This window comes from Larimichthys crocea, chromosome XIII (genome assembly GCF_000972845.2).
Source record: "Larimichthys crocea isolate SSNF chromosome XIII, L_crocea_2.0, whole genome shotgun sequence".
NCBI lineage: Eukaryota > Metazoa > Chordata > Actinopteri > Sciaenidae > Larimichthys > Larimichthys crocea.
Window position 1 is genome coordinate 39,640,498 of NC_040023.1, and position 22,299 is coordinate 39,662,796.

At 41.4% G+C, this 22,299-nt stretch overlaps 1 protein-coding gene across 4 annotated transcripts in view; it reads left to right on the top strand.

Moving 5' to 3' along the window:
* Window positions 1-22,299, top strand: part of kcnq4 (potassium voltage-gated channel subfamily Q member 4) — a 54,855-nt gene that overhangs the window by 28,470 nt on the left and 4,086 nt on the right. For 3 of the 4 annotated variants that reach the window (XM_019264269.2, XM_027287276.1, XM_019264270.2), the window contains 11 exons: window positions 7,999-8,089; window positions 9,261-9,387; window positions 9,508-9,683; window positions 10,332-10,457; window positions 11,264-11,374; window positions 11,459-11,554; window positions 11,652-11,740; window positions 12,363-12,488; window positions 15,357-15,586; window positions 15,676-15,775; window positions 21,411-21,542. In XM_019264269.2, the coding sequence (XP_019119814.1) occupies window positions 7,999-8,089; window positions 9,261-9,387; window positions 9,508-9,683; window positions 10,332-10,457; window positions 11,264-11,374; window positions 11,459-11,554; window positions 11,652-11,740; window positions 12,363-12,488; window positions 15,357-15,586; window positions 15,676-15,775; window positions 21,411-21,542 (1,404 nt within the window). The remainder of the gene's footprint in view (window positions 1-7,998; window positions 8,090-9,260; window positions 9,388-9,507; window positions 9,684-10,331; window positions 10,458-11,263; window positions 11,375-11,458; window positions 11,555-11,651; window positions 11,741-12,362; window positions 12,489-15,356; window positions 15,587-15,675; window positions 15,776-21,410; window positions 21,543-22,299) is intronic. The other variant, XM_019264271.2, reaches the window with a different exon arrangement.

The window sequence follows — 22,299 nt, forward strand, 5'->3', positions numbered from 1 at the left end:
TGGCTGAACAGTAGGCGTGTGAAGAGTCTACATACATAGTAAAACAAATTATTTGTGCGGAAGTGCGGGCCGCTCGTGCTCGTGCAAACTGCCAAGGGTGACCCGCACTCACAACACAACTCTTTTTTTCTTTCAGTTATGTAAATAATTGATCTTGTCACGTAATATTCCTGAAGGTTGTGGCATTCACAGGAAAACAAACACATTCCTCTCGTTTTTACACAACGCTCTCATGTCAGGGTTTCTCCCTCCCTCCCTTCCCTTTCTCTTCCCGGGGCGTGCGCCAGTACTAGAGCCTCTGAATCAGCTCAGTCAGCTTCTTTCCTCGTGAAAAAGCACTTTTCATCTCTTATTGGTTTGTGTGTTGGTTTTTTTGTTCCTGCTTTAAAAAGTTTGCTGTCCCAGAAGAAGGAGGAGGAGGAGGTGGAGAAGAAGAAGAAGAAGAAGAAGAAGAAGAAGGAGGGAGGGAGGGGGGGTAACTAACGGGACTGGAGACTGGCCTGTTCTGTGCTGTGCTGCGCTGTACTCTGCAGCCTACCTGCGCACATTTTGCCTGCAGTCGCTATTTAAGGAGAGAGAAATGCTATTAATATCTTTCTACTGTTTCCACCTTTCTCCTCTCTTTCTCCTCTCCCTCCCTTCTCTCTTTTCTCTGCTCACGACACGCTCACTCCTCCTTCTCACTCTCCGCTAACTCACCTCTTTCCTCCCTTTACTCCTCTCCGGAGAGGAGAGCTCAATATTTCCTCTCTTTATTGCTTGTTTGTCAGCGCTTAGCTGCTGTTAACATTGCATAGGGAGGTGTGTGTGTGTTTTTTGTAAACACGGTAAAGGTGTGAAATGCTCCATGTCCAAGGTGCATATATATTGTCAGCCTCAGCTATAAATAAATCTCATGTTCCAATTTAGTTTTTTTTTTGGGTAGGTTTGTTTAGGCAGTGTTTACCTGTGTACGTCCTTGTGGAAGGTGTCACTGCGAGTGTGTGTTCAATAATTGGACTGTGTGCGTGTCCTCCTTTTGTTTGTGTGTTTGTTCACCTGCTGCGTGTGCACAGATTGCCGGTCAATTCCTGAAAGCCGTCGTCCGAGCCTCATCGATCAGGGCTGGCGCCGCACATACACGTGCACTTACACGTATATGAACAGGTAAAGGTATAGCGACATGACCCCAGGCCTCTTACACTATATGTCCCTCACATGATCTGCCTCTCCGCCCTTGTCACTGGATTGTCCCAGGCCACTCTCTCTTTTGCTTTGCTTCTCTCTTTCTCTCAGCCATCTGTTCTCACATCTTTTTACCTCAGTTTCTTCTCTTTCTCTGTTTTTTTTCCCCCTCGCCTCTCCCTCCGCCCGCCTCCTCTGTTGTGTGTAACTGATAGCTGCTTTATCATCCAGTGGTGATTCAATCAAAAGTGCATTCTCCCACAGTCCAGCACAGCTTCTCTCTTGCCAGGCACGGCGACTGCCATGAAGCGGAGAGAGTGCTAACCTTATAAACACATACAGACCCACACACAAACACATACTGTGTACTCAAAGACGTGTTTATTAGCGCTGGTTATCTATTTATCTCAATCATTTACGTGAGATCTTGCTTTTCACTTATGTACGCTTACAGGAAAACAACAGTAAAAGCACTATGCCTAGCCTCCATTGAAAGCAACCTGGTTGCTATGTTGGCGGATGTATATTTATTTGAAGCCTGCCCCATCAGGAGTCCAATGGCCCTCTGGAGCTTTACAGGCCATGAGCCAAATTATATGCACTTATACATACAGAGGCTTGTGGTGTGTAACAATGACTGGTTAGAGTTTCAGGGGAGAGATACAGTACCTGCGACGTGAATGGATAACAATTGTATAGATGAGCATGCAAAGTTATGTGTACTCTTCCTTTCTTTTCTTTTTATGTCTCACTGCGCTTGCATTTTTCTTGATTCTCCACAGTGTCCGTGAGACAAATTGCACTCGGCCAGCTTTTGTAGAAAAAGTCTGATATTCTTTGTATACAGCAGAGCATGCATTATTCTTTCTAAAAGTTCTGGAGCAATTACTAATGCAAGACAGCCTTACAGTAAACCTCATGAGCGGCTGACTTTCATAAATTATTTTATTCGCTTAATCGTTAGGAGCTCGATTTTGCCAGATGATACGCGGTGCATCTCTACATTTACATGTCCATTTATAATGTGTATAATGAGTCAGGCTTTTACTCCACTTCATCCTCCTTTTACCTCTGGTTGGGTCACATGTCCAGGCTTGTTGTAGTGGATGAGACACTATCCGGTGTAATATATGGAGCGGAGGCACTGTAATCTTTTAATCTAAACAGATATTGATTCTTTTTATTACCTTGAGAGCAAAGTTTATTCTGATATTTACTTTATGTCCACTCTAAATCCTAAAGTCGAAGTTTTCATCTTTTCAGATGTCTTTATTGAAATATTTCAATATGAAGATATTTTGAAGAGGAACGTCAGTAAAGCACTCAGCAAAGCAGATTTTCCCCCCCGTTGTCCCCATGAGACCAACCCTGCTGATTTGGTGGATTTCGACTGATGCTTTGCTTTTAATTGACATTTCCCTGAAAGGAGGGAGGGATGGTGGATGGTGGTACAGTGGTGGATGGGTGTGTGGTGGTAGAGAAAATGTGCCCTCAGCAGAAATGTGACTACTTCTCCTCATGGCCTGAAAGTCTCCTCATCTGTTTCATTTATTTATGTATTTATTTATTCATGTATTTGTTTATTTCTATATTTATTTATTCACTGAGGACAACAAAGCATATACGAGCACGGGCGGCGTCTTGGCGGGCTTTCCCAGATCACTTAACTCCATCCAGTATAACACTTAAGACGAGGTGATCAAAGAGGACAGCATTTGTGGATTTCCATTCATAAATTATGCAGAGGTCACGATAGATAAAAAACAGGAATTATTATTAGCTCAATTCTTTTTTGACAGTGGCTGTAGAGTCTTGATATGCATACGATTATTAAATTATGTCAGGTGATATGCAATGAACTGATTCTAATGCACCACTGATCAACAAAAATCTGATCTGAAGTCAATGGCACAGTATTTTCCTAAGATGCACTTACATTACATTGAACATGGTTCACAACAAGCGTAAATGCTGCTTGTTACATACACGGGGACGTGCAGCAGCGCTTCTCCTCCTCGGTTATCGATGCATTTGCTCAGTATGATCACAAAACAACCGAGGACCACATACCTGTCTCTCAGCAAAGCCGAACGCCGCTGTAAACTTTGTTTATCCCACCAGACTGTAACACACATCTGTAATCTCCTGTCAGATGGTTTGGAGCATAATATCAGCTGCAATCACTGTTGCTGTCAAAGTCACGTGCACATGAGTGGGTCAGTTTCCACAGTAGAAAACAGTTCACTTATCTGACTTTCTGAATCCACCATTTAAATAGCAAAGCACCAGATACAGGTGTACTTGGATTTTCAAGAAATCTAAAGATGACCCTCTGATTGTTGATTGTAGTAAAATTCATGTTATTGCTAAAACACACCTATTATTAACTATGAGACTGAATGCACCATACATTGCACCCAGATTATGTGTCTATGTAACTTGCACAATATAGTTTGACACACTCTAATGCACTTGCATATACTTCAGACCGCGTGCTGTAGATTGTTTAGTCTACACAGCCATAATGACTCTGAGCGTGTGCTTTGAGGTAAATGCTCATGTCGGCAGACTCACAATGGCAATAACACGTTTGATGTTTAGCAGGTATAATGTAATATTTGCTGTGAGCATGCTAACATTTGGTTATTAGTACTAAACACAGTTAAGGCTGACGGAAATGCGATCTGTTTTTTTTTAGGTATTTGGTCATAAACAAACCCATAACTCAGATTATAACTTGATGGAAACCACAAAACCACACGTCAACCTCATGAAGGCATTAGAGAAAAAGTGAGAGGATCACCAAAGTTATTAGGATTCATATTTTCAGGGTTATCGAACAGGTGCTGAAGTGCCTGACAGACCTTAAAGTGCTAGAAATACCGTGCAGGACACTGACATTTATTTGGTTGGCAGACTTAGACATAGATAGAGTAAGTTGTAAGGTCTGCCCGTGGCTTGTGGTCTGAATGAGATGAGGTTTGAAGGGTCTGTTACACGACACCCAGCAGAACTCTGCATTGTGATTACGCAAACTGGCTGCACACACAGATAGCGTGAGCTGTGTTGGCAGTAACTCATTGCAGTGTTTTGGAGTTACTGTGTGTAAGGGATAGTATTATATTCAGGTAAATGCAGAGTTGCTTTCATAACTTATTCCTACGGGAATGTTACGTCTGCACTTTGTAAAAGGCAAGCTGTCGATCCGACTATCTGTGCTGTAACTTGTTTCCTGTCATAAAGCACAAGTCAATGAAAGAAACCACCTGAGACGCTGCCCCAGCTAATCTCCTCCTCATGGATATACACACAATGCTTCGAGTTAATTGAGGGGAAAAAGACAGACAGTTTAGTCAGCACATTATTCAGTTGATGAACGACCAAAATGCATTGTTTGCAGAGAGTCATCTGGGTATGTTTTTTCAAGCTAACTCTGGCGTGGCTGAAGCACAAATTCTTCACGCACGCATCACTGGGCTGAGGAATATACAGTAGTAATTTGGGGGTGTCTGTTTATTCACGCTTGGTGTCCGGTGTCTTTCTAGCTGTCTAAGATCCACTTTGTCTTTCTATTTGTAGCGTCTCACCATCTGGAAAGTGAGGCCGGGCAGGCAGATGGAAACAAAAGCAGTCAGAGGTGTTGCTCATTCATTGACTCCTTGCACGTGTGATCATGTTTTGGTACGCGGTGTAAGATGGAGAAAAGAAATGTCAAAATTCAGAATTTATTTAATATTTTCATGAGGAAAAAAAATGTTTTTACAACATATTTGACAGTTATGAACTTTTAATCTGTTACAATTATGTTTTGTAAAGTATAAAGTAGCACCTCCCTCTTAGACGAGCTTAGGTACCCCCTTATCAACACCACCCGTCGTGTTTCTAATGTGTTGATTTCACTTGGTTTCAAACAGGATGAACAGTCAATGTTTAGGTTGGATTGGGTCAAATTTTCATTCCTTATACTACCATTTAAAGTAGCAGAAATTAACTGTGTTATAAAAAATAGGATTATGTTGGGTTCAGATGTTTTAATTCATATAGTGTGCATGTCTCCTGCACTTCCCTTATTTGGCCTCTGATTTACTGATGCTGGCAGGGAGACATAATTATAAATCAGTAGTACAAGGACAGGAGAGACAGGCTAGGGGAGTACCATTTGGATATAAAATATAATGCTCATTACTGAGCAGAAAACCAAAAAGGATGTTATGATATTATCTGCATCAGGTGGGAGGTGTCCGAGACAGCTCATTTTTTTAAAAATGTATAAGAACCAACTGATAGAGCTCCTCAGGGAGCCTTTTCTCTGTAACCCCTTTTGTGGGTTGCACTGTTAAACGCTCCTTCTTGAACAAGAATAATACATTCAACTTAAACTTTGAATCCAGTCTTCCTTATTCAAGGGTTTTTCTTTAAAAATTCTCGTAGCAAACTGTTAAACCAGTGTTCTAGTGTACTGGTGTATCTTCACTCATTATATTCTCCTTTTTAAATTATTTATCCATCCAGCCAGCTACTGTATTTCAGCTGTTTATCCATCACTTTTAGCTATCTATTGCAACTGTTCCCTGATGTCCACTCAGCCTTTTATAGCGGGTAGCTTACTGTGACAATAAATTTAACAAAGATCAGCAGGTTGGTCTTATTTGGATGTGGATATATTGTTTTAAACAAATGAGTGCACTTTGAGGCAACTAAATTTTAACTATCAGTTATCAAATAGTGCAGATAATGCCCAACAAATACCTTTAAAAAAAATAGCTGAACTTGTCCATAATCTTACGTACCTCCAATCACTGCTCTACATTATGCCACGCTATCTGTTGTGTAACAGTCATCAGGTAATGTGTTTTTTTTTGCAGACAAATCAGTCAGTGAAGAGGATGCAGACAAAATCTAAAACCTCCTCACTCTTCGTTTCAACCGATTACACCCTAAGGGATAGGGTTAGTCTGAGAGGAAATGGTCTTACTTACTTATCATTTCCTTTTCTGCTGAATTAATGTATTTTTTTTATGAGTTGCAGTTTTCTCTTTCTATTTTCTGTTTCTCAACTGCAGCTGCCCACCACTGCTTTGTTTTGTCTGACTCGCACTCATTTTCTTAAGCAGCTTTTTTGAAACTTGCGTGCTTAAAATGCATTTCAATTCACACACATTATTCTGGTGAGAGACTTGTTGATCGCATTACTAATTGAAGAGAAAGGGCACCATTGTGTGAGACCATGCGAATTGGGTTAGTGTCCAACAAGTGTTCTCTAACTTTGGGCTCTGACATCGGGACCAGCTGGACCAGCAGCTGCCACCTGGCTAATCCTGCCTCGCTGTTCGCTATTCACATGGCACAGAGGGCAGAGGCAGTGCTGGTGTGTACTCTCACTTCTGTCGCACCTTTTGGGAACAACCCACACACACAGTACACAGTGTGTTTTAGGGGTCAGTTAGGGTTCTCTCCGCCTTGTCAGCCTCTGTGATTATCAGTTCGATTTTGATTAAATTAAAAACGATTCTAATGTAAATCACATTGTTAAAACTTATAGTACAACGCTGTCATCAAGACCGTTAAGGTCATCTGAGTTTGACTGAAACAGTATATATCTCATCTTAATGAAGCAACATTCAGTCCTTTCTTTTGTGACCATGTTTTGAGTCACAAAAATAGGGGCAGATACAGCTATAAGGTCATGCCATGACACCAAATATGTGAAATAAGGAACTTTATCTTCTTGCTGTCGCATTATTAACCACAGGAAATGAGATTTATTACAGAGTCTACAGAATTGGACATTTTAAAGATTATTTATTTATTATTTCTTATCAAATTCCACCTCTCTCCCCTCCGTCTGGTCAGGCCACAGAGCCTTTTAATCTCGCTGTCGACAGTTCCACTGAAACAACATCTAACAATAACTTTTTTCCACTGGTTAAGTGGAACACAGTGTGGCCGTTGCCACACAAGTGCCAACATTTTTCTTCTCAGCAGCACTCCGTTTAATACATAAATGTTTTTACTTTGAAGGTAAAGTTCATGCATCATCCTTCTTTTTTTTTTTTTAGCATCATGCAGCACGTTCCTGATTTGCACTATGAACTAGAAATGTATGTGATCATAGTTTTGGACAAGTGTGTTCCTCAGCAGAAGCTGAAAATTATATTCTCTTGGTCTTGAAGTTAAGGATGGAGGTTGTCTCCTGCATACTTCTAATTTCTCCTGTGTCGCAGCACAGTGTTTATGTTAACATGAGAGCACCTCGAACATGAGATATAATTTGCTGGAATTTATGTTGTGTTTTCAAACTGAAGTGGCCATTACTTCTGCCGAACAGTAATTTTTGTCCTAGCGAGAGCTGCAGGGCTCCAGTTTCCCTTTGGAAGTAGAGGTATAATTCATTTAACAGTGCTGTAATGCTTTTTTACTGTATCAGAGTTAGCACACCTATAGATGCTGCTAATTGTCTAGTCTGTGTTTTCACGTTTTTTTTTTTGTGCGTTTGAGTTTAACAGCACTCAAATGTAGTTGGCATGCAACCAAATATAGTAAATGTTCAGGTTGACTACTGTACATTAGTATTGTCATTTCAAATATACTGTACATTCATTATTTGGCATGGTGTGCTTGTATTATTTTATGGATCAACAAATCTTTTCCTGCTTATTTGCAGTTTTCTCTGTTGGTTAATCACTCAGAGCGTGAACAAAGCATATTTTAATGAGTTTTATTCAGCCCATTATGATTAATGAAACCCAAGAGTTGCCCAAAGAGTGCTCTTATTTCTGATGTGTGTGTTTTGAAATGTGTTTACTGACCTGTGCGTGCCGTTATGTGTTTCAGTTTTGTGCTGGTGTTCAGCTGCCTGGTGCTGTCTGTGTTCTCCACCATCCCCGACCACCAGAAGTTCGCCAACCAAGGCCTCTTCATCCTGGTAAGACCCCCTCCCCACTCTCTCCTTCACTTTTCACACATATGACTACATCAGCATCCATTTTCATACGCTGACCTCCTGCACACACACCGCACCGTGTCCGTATGTGCTTACGTACGTGTTGATTTGTTTGCCAGCGGAGGCACAGGCAGCCGTGTAAGCAGGTGGGAGGATTCAGGTGTTGTTGACTGCGCAGGAAATCACAGACATGATCCACTAATCCTAATAGCTATGCTCATAATCTCCCCTCTTCCTCTGTGCTCCAGCTGCTTTAGTGAAACATAATGGACACTCACTTTCTCCTTCTGAACCGGACTCGTCCTCTCTCCACCCCCTCCTCCCCTCTCTCTTCCCACCTTGCCCATCTTTACGTGTTATTTAATGGCCGGACTCTTGACTTTCACATTCCCTCTGTTCACTCGTTCAATCAATCATCTGGCCATTAGCAGGCAATCAGCCATTAGTGGACTTTACTTACAAGAATATTCGCTCTAATGACAGATTGGTTCAGTGCATCACAAACTGCCTGTGCAGTCTAGAAACCTGGAAACAAGACAGCCAAAGAGAGAGGGAGAGAAGACTGACAGAGCGGTGTGTTAATAAGATCTGACTGCTATGTTACAACTTATAATTTTTAATTGAATCTTTTGTAGAAAAGAAAGAGTCTAGAGTATGTAAACCATGTGAGGAATATGCACATCAGTTATCAGTGTTTTCCCATAGATAGAGATGATGAGTGGTTAGCCGCAATGTGAGGTCTTCGATGTTCATCGCACATGACACAATGAGCATTTTGAAACTTTTCATGCTGACACTGATGTTTGCATTTTTTTTGTCCTCACAGTTTCACATACGTTGTTGTTCGGTATACACAGATGCCAAGCTGAACGATTTGAATGCACTGTCTTTATTAAGTCTTGAAATCGACTATGTTGTAAATAGATTAAGATACTCTGGAACACCAATAAGAAGCTTTAAATACAACAATCAGTAACTTGAATATTTTATTTTTATTTAGGGGACACTTTTCTGTGTCACTTTGACTTTTAAAAGGAACAGACATGTGCATCCAAAAGAGACATTTTGTTCAGGTGATCTGTCAAAACACTATACCTACTTGACTGGTACATGTCACTGACCTGTGTGTGTGTGTGTGTGTATGTGTGTGTAGGAGTTTGTGATGATCGTGGTGTTTGGGTTGGAGTACTTCATCAGGGTCTGGGCGGCTGGCTGTTGCTGCAGATACCGTGGCTGGCAGGGACGTCTGAAATTTGCCAGGAAGCCTTTCTGCGTCATAGGTTAGTGTGTACTCAAAACCACGTCAAAGTCCGGTGTGTGTTCACAAGAAAATTATGCGATTTTATCACTTCGCAGTGACCCTTCTCTTTGTGTTTTCTTTCTCAATGTGTTCTCCGTAGACTTCATAGTATTTGTGGCATCGTTGGCGGTGATAGCAGCTGGTACGCAGGGGAACATCTTCGCCACGTCAGCCCTGCGCAGCATGCGTTTCCTGCAGATCTTGCGTATGGTTCGAATGGACCGACGGGGAGGCACCTGGAAACTACTGGGCTCAGTGGTTTACGCTCACAGCAAGGTTCATGACAGCCTGCTGAATATATTCCTTTTAAACGCTTTACTACAAAAAATCACACTTTCTGTGGTTTATATTTGTGAATGACTTACAGTTGTAGACACTGGTTCGTTGTACGGACACTAAAATAACTATACTAATGTGTGGTAGCCACATAAAGCATTATGGATTATTATATGAACAGGAAGCAGGTTGAGGGCTGCAGAGAGTTATTAAAAGGCCGGCGATGATGGTCATGATAGTTACTAATGGAATAAATAACTTAATAACTCTCTGCTGAGGAATATGTGGTGAGTCTGCTGATGAGCAGCTGTTACTTGATTACACGCAGTGCCTTCAAACACCAAACTTCCCTTTAGCTGCTCATTTTTGGCAATTAGCCGTTAGTTTTTGTGCTGACCCAAACGCCTCACACCCACCGGTTCGTTGCACAACACAGTTAGACGTTGATGATAAATTGATGCATCAGCTGTTTAAGTATAACTGTGCAGCCGAGTCAAAGTGGAAGCCAAATGTGCCGAGGATGGGAATTTAGCCAATAATGATGATAGTGATATGGTAATGACAGCAGGGATTATGATGGTAAATAGTGTGTTGCCTGCTGTTGACAGGTGTGATTGATACCTACCTCTCTGTCTCTGTCTCTCTCAGGAGTTGATTACAGCCTGGTACATAGGTTTCCTGGTGCTAATCTTTGCCTCCTTCCTCGTCTACCTGGCAGAGAAGGACATCAACTCAGACTTCAACACCTATGCAGACTCCCTCTGGTGGGGGACTGTGAGTACTACACAACACACACAGGCACACAGGATTTCTGTGGCTGATAAAAATGTGTTTGTTTTATTAACAAAAAGAGACAGATAAGAAACAAGAGGACAACAAACAAACATAAAGAGGCGTATATTAAGTGTAAGACCTCTGGGAATAGTACAACCAAGTGTATCATAGTCCTTGACATTTTCATTTTCATTGTATTGAGATATAAAGTTTATTCATTCAAAGGGACTGCCAGGCATCATTGATAAAGTTGTTCAGCCTTGTCGTCAAGCTTTACTGCATATATTTATTTAGCATGATACTTATCCAAAGTGATTGCATATAGATATCAGCAGTAAGGTAGGACTTTAGATTTTATTTGACAGTGGTAGTAAAAATGCAGACAGAAATTGTTGGGAGTGACAAATACTTTAACCGTTAGGCGAAAGTTTCTGAGCAGGAATGAAACCAGAAAATAACTTCTTCTGTTTTATCAACGTCCGATTGATATAAGAAACATCATGGAATCACAATCAAGAAGCAGGATTATAGACAGTTTTCACGTTATCAGATAACTCTCACTCACAGTAAAATTATTTATACAACTCCCTGAACATGCAGGGAAATATTAATGTAGGCTTAAAATGACTTAAATGACAGATGTAAAACGGTTCTATAATATTTTGTAGGATGTGTTATGTGAATAATTTTAGCTGGTCTACACAAATTGCTGCATCTAGAAGTAAACATAGAGACAGATACAGCATGTCAGCGTCATACATTTTAAGTGTGTGTGTGAGATCATCCATATTTTTTCACCCGCCCAGATTACTCTAACCACTATTGGCTACGGTGATAAGACACCTCACACCTGGCAGGGACGACTCCTAGCTGCTGGCTTTGCTCTTCTGGGAGTTTCCTTCTTTGCCCTGCCTGCCGTAAGTCTCCTGTATATTCACATCCGTACTCACGGATCTGCAAGTGGCTCTTCTCATGACTTTGATTTGACCTCTGACCCTCAGGGAATACTGGGGTCAGGTTTTGCCTTGAAGGTACAAGAGCAGCACCGGCAGAAGCACTTTGAGAAGAGGAGGATGCCTGCTGCCAACCTGATACAGGTAATGACCACGGTGTTTTAACGTGGTGATTAATGAGTTCACAATCAAATGGAGGGCCGGTTTAAGTTTCACTTCGTGTGTCTGTGTCTTTCTTTAGGCTGCATGGCGTCTCTACTCTACAGATGCCAAACACTCCTATCTAACAGCCACATGGTACTTCTATGACAGCATGTTGCCTTCATTCAGGTAGGAGCTCCCATCTGTCTCTACGTTCAGCTCTGAATGGATTCAAGCAGCAGAAATCTGTGGCTGTCTTTCTGGTTGAAGTGTTGTTATCAATGCAGACAGAGATTTGAGAGTTGCATCCAAATAGTGGATTTTGTACGATAATTAGTTTGTTTTGCTCCTGCTCATACGTTCATATTATTCTGAGAAAAGCTCAGCACGTCGCTCATCATTTTAAGTTAAATTTGTGCAGTGGTGGTTTAAGTAAATGAGTAGTTTAAATCAATACATTTCAAATACTTCTGCCACCACCACAATTCAATTACACTTCATTCATTACATTTGTTACACGCAGTGGTTTCTTATATTTTGCATTTATGTATTAATTTGACTAATTTATATTTGCTTAAAAGGAGGGGAACACGAGAATAGAAACTTTTACGTTAACAATTTTACATAACATTTCTCTTTGCAATATCCTAAATTCAAATTTTCGCTTATTTCTCTCAAGTATCCCTCTTCTTTTGAGCGTTTGGACCATTGATTTGGCCTTTTTGTGAGTTTTCTCATATTTAGTTTGATTTTTGTTCATTTGTCATGTGTTTTTTTGTTTTTGTGTTTATTTGTGCACGTGGGGTGTCAGAGAACTGACGCTTCTGTTCAGTCACCTCCAGCGACAGCGTAACAACAAGAAGGTTCTCCCCAACTCCTACCACACGTTGCTGTCTGGGCTGCGGCCCTACAGCTCCCCCTACCTGTCGGGGGACAGGTACGCACCCCGCCACCTCACACAGCCTCACAGTACATCCAGACAGGTGGCGAAGGTCTACCTACACTCACACTCACATACTCATTCAAAACTTATAGAACAACACGCTCAACGGGTGTACAAAGAAAAATGAAGGTTGAGCCTCTGGAGCTTTCTGCATGGACGTGTTGCGTATCTAACAATGTTTCACTAATGCTGATCTGAGACCACTGTGTTGCAGGCCCCTCTGCTTCTCTGCATCTTTGTCTGCTTAGCTCATACTCTTGCCATCTCCACCACCTCCCGCTGTCTACTCACCGGTTGCCTCTTCCTGTCTTCCTCTTTCTTTCCCTTTATTTCCATCGCATCTTTTCCATGCCGTCCATCCTCCATCCTTCATCTGTTCTCAGGAAGACAGAAGGTCCATGCAGGTTTGTTCTTCAAGTCAAGAGCTGTGCTTGTTGATTAAAGGGTATCCATAGTTGGAGCGGACTTGCTGTATTAGATCCATAACTTCTTTAGCATAAACTTAAAACAAAAGCCAGGGTAATGAAAGGGATGAATGGACTCTAATGCATGCATTAGATGAGAGAAGCTCATTAGCTTACCTGGATAATACAAGTTTTGTTGGTAGAAATGTGCTCGGTTTTAGGAGCTGCTGTCACACCATGATGTTTACTGGGCTGTCTTGATGAATATACTCAGGTGAAACTTTCTTTGCATGATCCTTCAAAACCACCTCTTTACTCACTGTGTGTCTCCATAGCCCAAAACCGCCTCTCAGAAGTATGTTTTCCTTGAGGTAAGGAAAGGAGAAGGCAATTTGGACTATAGAGAGACGCCACACCTCACCCCTCCACCTCACCCTCTCTCCCTGGTTTTTCCTTTGCCACGTTTTATCCCCACGGGTTCACCGTGTGCCCAGGTTGTGTCCCAGGACTTCACGTCCTACCACCTCAACCCACCTCCCCTCCCTTTCCTTTTTCCACTCCTCTTTTCCCCTCACCCTCTCTCCCTCTGCCTTGTGTGTCTCCCCAGTCAACTCCTTTCTAAAAAACGGGGTCTCTTCCGGATTCACGCTGGCCGCAAGCAGAGGTATCCACGGTTACGAGCCTGTGCACGGGGCACGCTAAAACATCACCAAAACAATAATACCACTCCTACTCCTCCTTTAATGCACACAACCTGCTCGCCCTGCTTGAAACACTCAATAATTTGTTGGACTGGTGCAGCTAAATGATAAATAAAAGAATCAGCTAAATCAAAATTGGCAAACATATTCTGCACATTTAAATACTTTGAGCACTGGTTCACAAATGCTTGAGTGAATCCTTTACTGTGAAGAAATGCTGTGCTCCTCTCTCCTGAGAGGATGTTTCTCCAGCTTTGTCTTACGTACTGGAGAAACTGGGGCTGATTTTGCTTGGTTTGGCTTGAGATTCATGATAAACCATGTGTTGAAAACACAACAGAAGTCCACGATGGTTTATGATTGTGACGATATGTTGATATCTAGTCTGAAATCGAATGTTTCATCAAACGTCTGTGATGAAATATGGACATAACTCTCAAGTACAAGCAACAACATTAAATTATTAATCATTATCATTAAATTGGTGCCCGCTCTTGTCTTGCTTTATGTTTTCAATTCAGTTGTTTTTATAGTGTCTTCTTGGAAAGAAGGTTTAAAACATTCAGCATGCATTTTCTATGTCAGATTAGTCATATGACCTTTGTACAAAATCAGTGTGTTTGTGCTGTATTTTTAAAAAGGTTTTTAAGTGCTAAAACGTCTCTGTGTGCATGTGATATCCTTTTAATGTTTTGGAAAGCTTCAGTGAAGTTTATGGTCCTGAATGCATCCAAATCATTTAGGCTACTTCCTCTCCCAGCAGCATGCAAAGGTCTTTCACTCTATCTTCCCCCTTTCCTTCAGTCTACCTGAAGCATTTCAGCTTGCTCGTATGAAATGCTGTTTCCACGAACATCCCTTAACTATTTAAATTTTAATTTAAATGGCCGGCCCTAACACACTCACAACAAAGAGTATATCATCGTAAAAACGTGGGAGTGAACGACTGGGCGGGAATTGCTCCGTGGTGCATGATGTTTGCATTGCCTTATGGATCTGTGACAGTGTGTAACACGTAAGTGGCTCCAGAGAAGGAGTGGTCTCAAGAGCATGCTACAGCAGCAGCGTTAAGAGAGAATGACCGCCAAATAGCTTTTCCTGTAAATAGATGACCTCACATACCGGCCTGCTTTAGGTTGTGGTGAGTGGAATAGAGAGTACTTAATGAGACACCTTTTCGTGTGGCTGGTGCTTTGAAGCTGATATTTTGATGCTTATTCACTCTGTTGAAGGGATTAATAAAGCGTGTCTTTATTCTGAGGGTGGGTGGAACATTTTCCGCCGTCCCAGCACTACTGCAAGTCTTGAATCAGGTTTCAGTCTGATTTTGCTGAATCAGGTGCTATGATAGGCACATTAAAAGAGCAAATCCTCAGGGCAGAATCAGTTTTTAGCAATATTGAGTGGTCCCTGTGGTCAAACTGCCTCCGTGATAAGTCAGCTAGTCTGTCCTTCGCTGAGACAAAATGTAAATGTCTGTTTCCCTGTTTTGTCTATTTGTTGGTGATTGTTATATAAGTCCTAAAGAAGCCATATTTTTGTGTTAATTCACTATTACTAACAAACTCTTTTCTAACAAGCTCAGGCTGTCCTTCTGCTGCTTCCCTAAACTCCCAGGATAACACAGCTTAGTTTCCATTAAGGCCAAAGGCATGGACATTGTGATCATTGAAAAAAAACAAAAAAACAGTGCCTATCATGATCCAAAACTAATACTGACCCATTCAGATGTTTGACGAATTCATCTTCACTGTCAGCAGTAAAATTGGTTTCCGGGATCGGATCAGGATGAACAATTCCCGATCATCCCAAACCATTCGAAACAAGGCGTCACCGCTGCCCCCGGGCTCCAGTGTCCGCCAATCTCCCAGCCAGGAGAACGTCCCAGAGGCCACCAGCCCGGGGAAGGTCCAGAAGAGCTGGAGCTTTAATGACCGCACACGCTTCCGCACATCTCTTCGCCTCAAACCACGCCCACCTGTTGATGGTAAGAAACACACACACACACACACAGTTTATTCCCACTTACAAAGATCATTTCTGTATAATAAAGTCTCTCTCTTTGTCTTGGCTAAGTGGAAGGACTCGGGGAGGACAGTGTGGAAGACAAACCATATTGTGATGTAACCATGGAGGAAGTAATCCCAGCAGTGAAGACGCTCATACGAGCTGTCAGGTGAGTTGTTGGAAATATCACCCTGAAAAGACTATCAGGAAAATGATACTGATATAATAATTCTAATAAATGCTTAATTTAATAATCTTAAATATTTTATATTTACATAATTTTATGATCAGAAAAAAGACTTTACACTTATACTATATCTGTATGTAGACAGATTTACGTGCTTATTAATGAATTTGTTAACAACCATAATACCTTCTGTGGACACTGCAGTATAAACAGATGACTGACAATATAATGAAACACATTTGTAATAATGTAAAGAATTACAATTTCCTGGTCACATGCCAGGAATAAGGTTCATTATTTCACCACCTCTCACCCACACACATGATGCAAGGACACTGATCTTGTTTACAAGATTGTTTCCCTCTGTCCCTTCCCTCAACCGGTTGACACCGACTCACTATCGTCTCTCGAGGCACAAGTGGTATTACAACACAATACAGGCTGAAGCTAATAATTCAGCATGCTAATTTAAAATATTAATAATAATAATCTCTACAACACAATACATAAATATCTTTGACATAACATCATGTTCTTATTCTTAATTTATTTGAGCCATTATAAGTGGCACCTAATTTTCCTGGGGTCCACAAAATGTTAGTTAATTTTATGAATAGTTTTATTATCCATGAACTATAATTATATCCCAGTCTTACATATTTCCCTTTTAAATCCAACTTCAGTATACTTAGTTATAAATGTTTGTGATTATAAATGCTGAATGGGGAAAAATAAAATAAAATAAAAATATAACCAGCAGTACTACTGCTACCATCTCCACTGACTGTTATTGTATGTTTTTCAAACTTTATTATAAAGTCATCAGTATTTTACATACATTTTCATAATTATGGTCAATATGCTCTTTGCAATTAAACTGCATAAAAAACAAAACTCCTCTATGAACAGGTCACATGGCCTTGTGCTATAAATCTCTTTTTGACTTAACATATGTCAGCCAAGTGATAGTAACGTTAAATATAAATATTTTAATTATATTTAAATATTTTATCACAACCCAAATGTTCTCTACCAAACAACTATTATTGGGTCCAACTGCATTCAAATGTGAAAACCTCTAGCTAAGGACTTTTCCTTAAGGTGCAACCTGATACAGCTGTGCCTTTGGCCATTGATAGAATAAGGTCACTTTGGTCTGATTAACAACGTGTGCGTGTATTCAGACAGTGGGCTCTTCACATGACATTAACAGCCTGCTTTAATGGGCGAACAACATGCTGCTCCTCCATTTAGGCGCTGGTGTGTGCAGATTCAGCTGACGGAGTAGAAATGTCCACTTAGGAGAGGTAACTGAGCCCTCCTGCAGGCAGGGTTACTCCCCTTGTGTGACCTTGTCGCTCAGGAAGCCCAGCTCATTCAGGCCGGTCATGTGTAAGGTGGTGCGATAGGGTGGCCTATTAGAGAGTACACAAACACGCACACACACACACACAGCTGGAGGATCACAGTACATTACGACTGTACAGAGACAAATGATATTGTTCAGTTTGGACAAGGACAACTGTAATAACAATTGATTAAAGACATTGCTGATATTGATATTGATCGCTGTCATTGTGTCATCTCTTCCTGTAATTCATCGACTATAAGCTTTGATGTATTGTTATTGTAGTATGCGTGGTGGATGTCCTTACACAGTATGTGCTTAAGACACTTTGAATGAAGCACATGTAGAAAAGTAAAAACACTGCACATGTAAACAAGCACTCATAATTCATGGACTTAAAAAAGATTCGTTGGCAATGTTTTTCTGTGATTATCATAATAATTAATCATAATGTGTAGAATGCAAAAATACACAACCTTCTGTTTTCCAATGGGTAGATCTCCCACAGGGTTACTTGTATCTTGAATACAACCTCCCCCCTACACACACACTCTGGGTAACTGAGTTTTTTACTGATGGTGGCAGAAAAAACTACAACTGTTAGCAAACATCTGGTGTTGGGGCCACGCTGGTCTCCAGAGAGGAGACTCCAACTCCAGTTCTGCTCCCCTGTGTCAGCGCCGTTTCCCTCGCAGCCTTTCTCATGGTAGCGTGACACAGTCCTTGTGGTTCCGTACGTGCTCTGTGATGCTGTTGATTGTGCTTGGATATAAACAATGTATGTGTGTGTTGGGGGGTGAGCTGTTGCAATGCATATAATCACATTGTTGTCTGTTTGAGTCCATCCAGTGATCTTTGTTGCATGTTGTACTGCTTTTTCACTCCCCGATTGATAGCTGAAAGCTCAGAGAGGCAGAGCCACGAGTAGCTGCTGTCAGGCTCTGTGTGTCTGTTGGAGTTATGACAGTCATTCGAAGCACATTCATGGACATTTGTAAAAGTTTCGGCGTATGTCTGTTTGAGACTGTGTGGCTGTGTAGCAGGCCACAGTCTGTACAGTCAGGAAATACTGGTTTTATAAGAGGGGGCGGGGAATCAGGTGCGGTTGGTGATGAAAGCTGCCACCATATACGTCACCTGCCTCCACATCAGCCAATAGCAAAATTCAGTTGCGGTAGCCAGGTTTCTACCAGTAGGGGGAGGTTGCTATGCATATGTATAGCACAATATGTAGAATTTAAATACTTTGCACTAGGATTTGCACCTGAATTATCTGAACAAGGTGGATTGTTTAGTTTTATGTTTATGCTTTTGTCTCAGCATGGTGCTGAGATTCTTTTTATAGCAACACTGATGTAAAAACAGGCAGTACTCTGAGTTTTCTTTGATTCATGTGGATATTGTGTCATAATCCTTTCTATAATTTGGATTGATTCATCATGCTTATAATTATTGCAATAATTCAATAAATAAGTACATATTTACTGTTAAATACAAAAATCCCTCAGTTGTCTGAACGCTTAAACTGAAGGTTAATTCTTTGTTGATATACAGGCAGGTAGATACTTTCCGGTTTTGGAACGCAGCATGATATATTATTGTTTGATATCATTATGTCACTGATAGGGTATTATATGACCTCTCCTTTGGTTTGCACTTGACTCAGCAGATAGCTCTGACCTCATCTGCTCTGTGCTGCAGACAATAGAAGAGAGGGAGTTCCTATAGATAGTGCAGGTGTGTAAACAGCAGGTGCTTCACCCACACACACACAGGCACAGACGTGCATACCATGCACACACATACATAGCAATGTTCATGATTGATGTCTGTGAAACACAGGATTTTGCAGCAGGCCTTAGTGCTGAGATTTCACTTTAGTGAGATGCATGTGGTTTATCAGTGCCTGGCTGCTGGAATAAATGCGTACAGTGCTCTGTTTATGTACGGAGGCATAGGTAGAGGGAGCAGGAGGGGAAGAAGATGAGAGGAGAAGGAGGAGGAGGTGCAGGATGGTTAAACAAGGCCTGATGTCTTTCTGTGCTCTCTCTAACGTGACTCTCCTCGTGCACAAATCTAAAATTCTGCACATTTGCAATCTCGGATGAAGCTCCTACTTTATGAAATAAATAGTTCGGACATGGTTACTATTTATAACCATTTTATCCTTAGTCATCGTCATCAGTTTTTGTAGCATCTCAGCTGTAATATTTTTAAACCTGTATAGTGTTTACGCAGTATATTTCTCTGTAAGAATGATTGAATGCACACGCTCTGTAGCTTGTGCGTTTTTGTTCAGCAGGTAGGTAGTCTAATCTGGCGAAGAATCAGACTTGCCCCTGCAGTGGCTCACCCTAGTTGGCCCACCTAGGATTCGTGTCAGCATAACAGTCATCTTTAAGTCACAGATAAAACCTTGCCATTGGAGACTATCAGGGATCCACCTTTGCTGAATTGCAAAAAATGTTTGGACTAGCTATGCAAGCATTTTGGGGCAGAGATGACACTTCCTGTCCCTCCCAATCATCGCTGTGTTTTTACGTCTCAACTTCCTAACCTTAGGAAGGTATAATATCTTTCAATAAGCCATGCCAGCTGTACTGTACCACTGCCAGTGACTGTTGCACCATAGCTGTAAGTTTTCTGGAGGGAAAGAGGGGGCCCACAGTCAAACCTGACCACGTATTACGAAAGCCATTTCACCGACCGAGAAAGAGAGTCAGCATTTCGGAGGAACCCTTGGAGGATCCGAATCAAAACCCCCCGCCCCCGTTTCCCCAACCTTTTCTTTTACCCACACCTGAGACCCACCCTGGCAAAAAAATCTGCATCTACCTGCAAAATAAGAAAAGACCGCCTGCAAAAATACCCCAAATGCAGGAGTCATCAAGAAACAGAGTGCTGCATGAGGGGGAAGAGTGCGCTGACGGCTGCTACGCCACCAGCTGTAGACCACCACTCCTCCTCCTTTTCCTGTCAGTCCTCTTCTCCTTCCCTCACACCTTCTCCTCTTCTATGTTACACTACTGGCCACTACAACAAACTGTGTGCTGTATGTGGCTGCTGTAATGCAAGCGCTGCAGTCCTCAACAGAGGTTATAACGGTTATTTCAGAAACTGACCCCCTCTCTATAAGATCAGATTTCACTTGCTCCTGCTTAGCCCACATGTGTGTAGTTGTGCTAATATGTACGCTGTACTGTAACGTAGTGTGCGTAGCAGTATGGATTTGTGGCATTATGTTTCGTTTTTTCTGTGTGTGTATGGTTTTGTACACAGAAATGTGTGTGTGTGAGGCGTTTCTTAGAACAGCTGAGTGTTTCTGATCTTCCGCTTCCCAAACCTTTGATGTCATTTCATTTCTTCCTCCTGCGAAGGCAAGAGGGAGTATTATAGTGGACTTAGTCGTCTGGTTGTGTGAGATAGGATTCCCTCATAAAAAATAAAAAAATCCCTTCTTTGCCTTCCCGCTCTCTCCGTCTCTCCCGGCTTGTCTTGTAGTGCAATCCATCACAGGTTGAGATGACAGCTTGAGTGTGTATTTTTTGTCTTGCTTACATTTAGTGTTTCTGTGTAGTCAGCATCTCTGAGGTGTCTATTGCATCAGTGATAAGAACGGAATTGAATGACCCACCCAACACAGCAAGCCAGTCGCACGCACACACACACTTAAACTTTCCTCTACTCCTTTCTTATTATCTCTTGCACATCCTCCACTCCCTCCACTATGATGCCCAAACCAGACCAACTCTGGCACAGGTTGTTGTCAGTGATGAGTTTGCCGTGTGCAGTAGTGCTGGGTCAACATTCCCCCACACTGCTGGGTGTGATGATGAGCTATGCTGTGCATGGAGTGGGAGCAGCTGTGGGTCCACTAGTGGCACCAATATGGCTGTCACACTGAGAAAAGAGCTGAAACAGAGGTGTGTGTGTGTGTGTGTGTTACACATTACTATCTGTGGATTTGCTGAAACAGCAAATACTGATGAAGCAAATGTCTCTGGGAGATGTTGTCATCATCACAATATATCCACATGGTTTAGTAGGTGGTGACTCTGCTCTCTTTATGGGGCTGTTTGTGAATGATAAGGTCACTCAGACTGTAATTAATCTTGTTATTCTCAGGGTCTCCCGCATCATTTGATAGCTGTCCTGCATTTTTCAAAGGTTTACTGTACGTCCATAGATGTGGATGTGCTGCGCGAGGCTCTTTAAAGGTTCTCATACGAGCGATAACAGTGAGTCCGGTGTGTTTGTGTATTTCTGTAGGATCTTGAAGTTCCTCGTGGCCAAGAGGAAGTTTAAGGAGACGCTGCGGCCATATGATGTGAAGGACGTCATAGAGCAGTACTCTGCTGGACACTTGGATATGTTGGGCCGTATCAAGAGCCTGCAAATGCGGTAGGTTTCACACATTTAACCACAAACTGCTCTGTTGTTTTAAAGTTTAAATGAAAGAAATCTCTAATTCTGTGTCTTATCAATTATTATTACTCTTTCTTTAAAATATTTTCTTTGCCTTTGTTTGGAAATTTTGTTTTAGTCCACTTTCTTGTGTGTCTTAAACCTACCTTGTTCAAGGATATTTTAACATTTTGGGAAATACATTTTCTTACTAATAGTTACATGAGAAGACCAACGCCTTTTTCATGTTAGTATGGTAAATGTGAAGCCAGCAGAATTTTAACTTTACACTAAATAGGGGGAAACAGTTAGTCTGGCTCTGTCCAAAGGTAACAGCACCCACCTACCAACTAAATAACATGTCATATAATTTAGTTTAGTCGAATCTGTGTGGAAATATGAGATGTAAAAACAAAATGTTTTTATGAGTTTTTATGAGGGTTTGAGGTGAGGTTACACGACTGTTTCTTCACAAACCAGCTCAGACTACAGTCCAAACCGAAGGAAGGAGCATAACCCCCCCTTAAAATTACTTATTTTTTCACTTTTTGTACTTTGTGTTTTTGTATAATATGATTTTTATTTTTGCTGCAGGTGGATTTTGTTACCTATTTCAAGTCTGTGTGCAAAGTCTTCTGGTTGTAGCTTATGTTTACTGTATAAACAAAAAGGTAGAATCAGTCTTACCTTATTTAACTCTTGCCAAGATAGGGAATTCTCCACAAATTTTGTTGGACTATTTTTTAGGCTTATG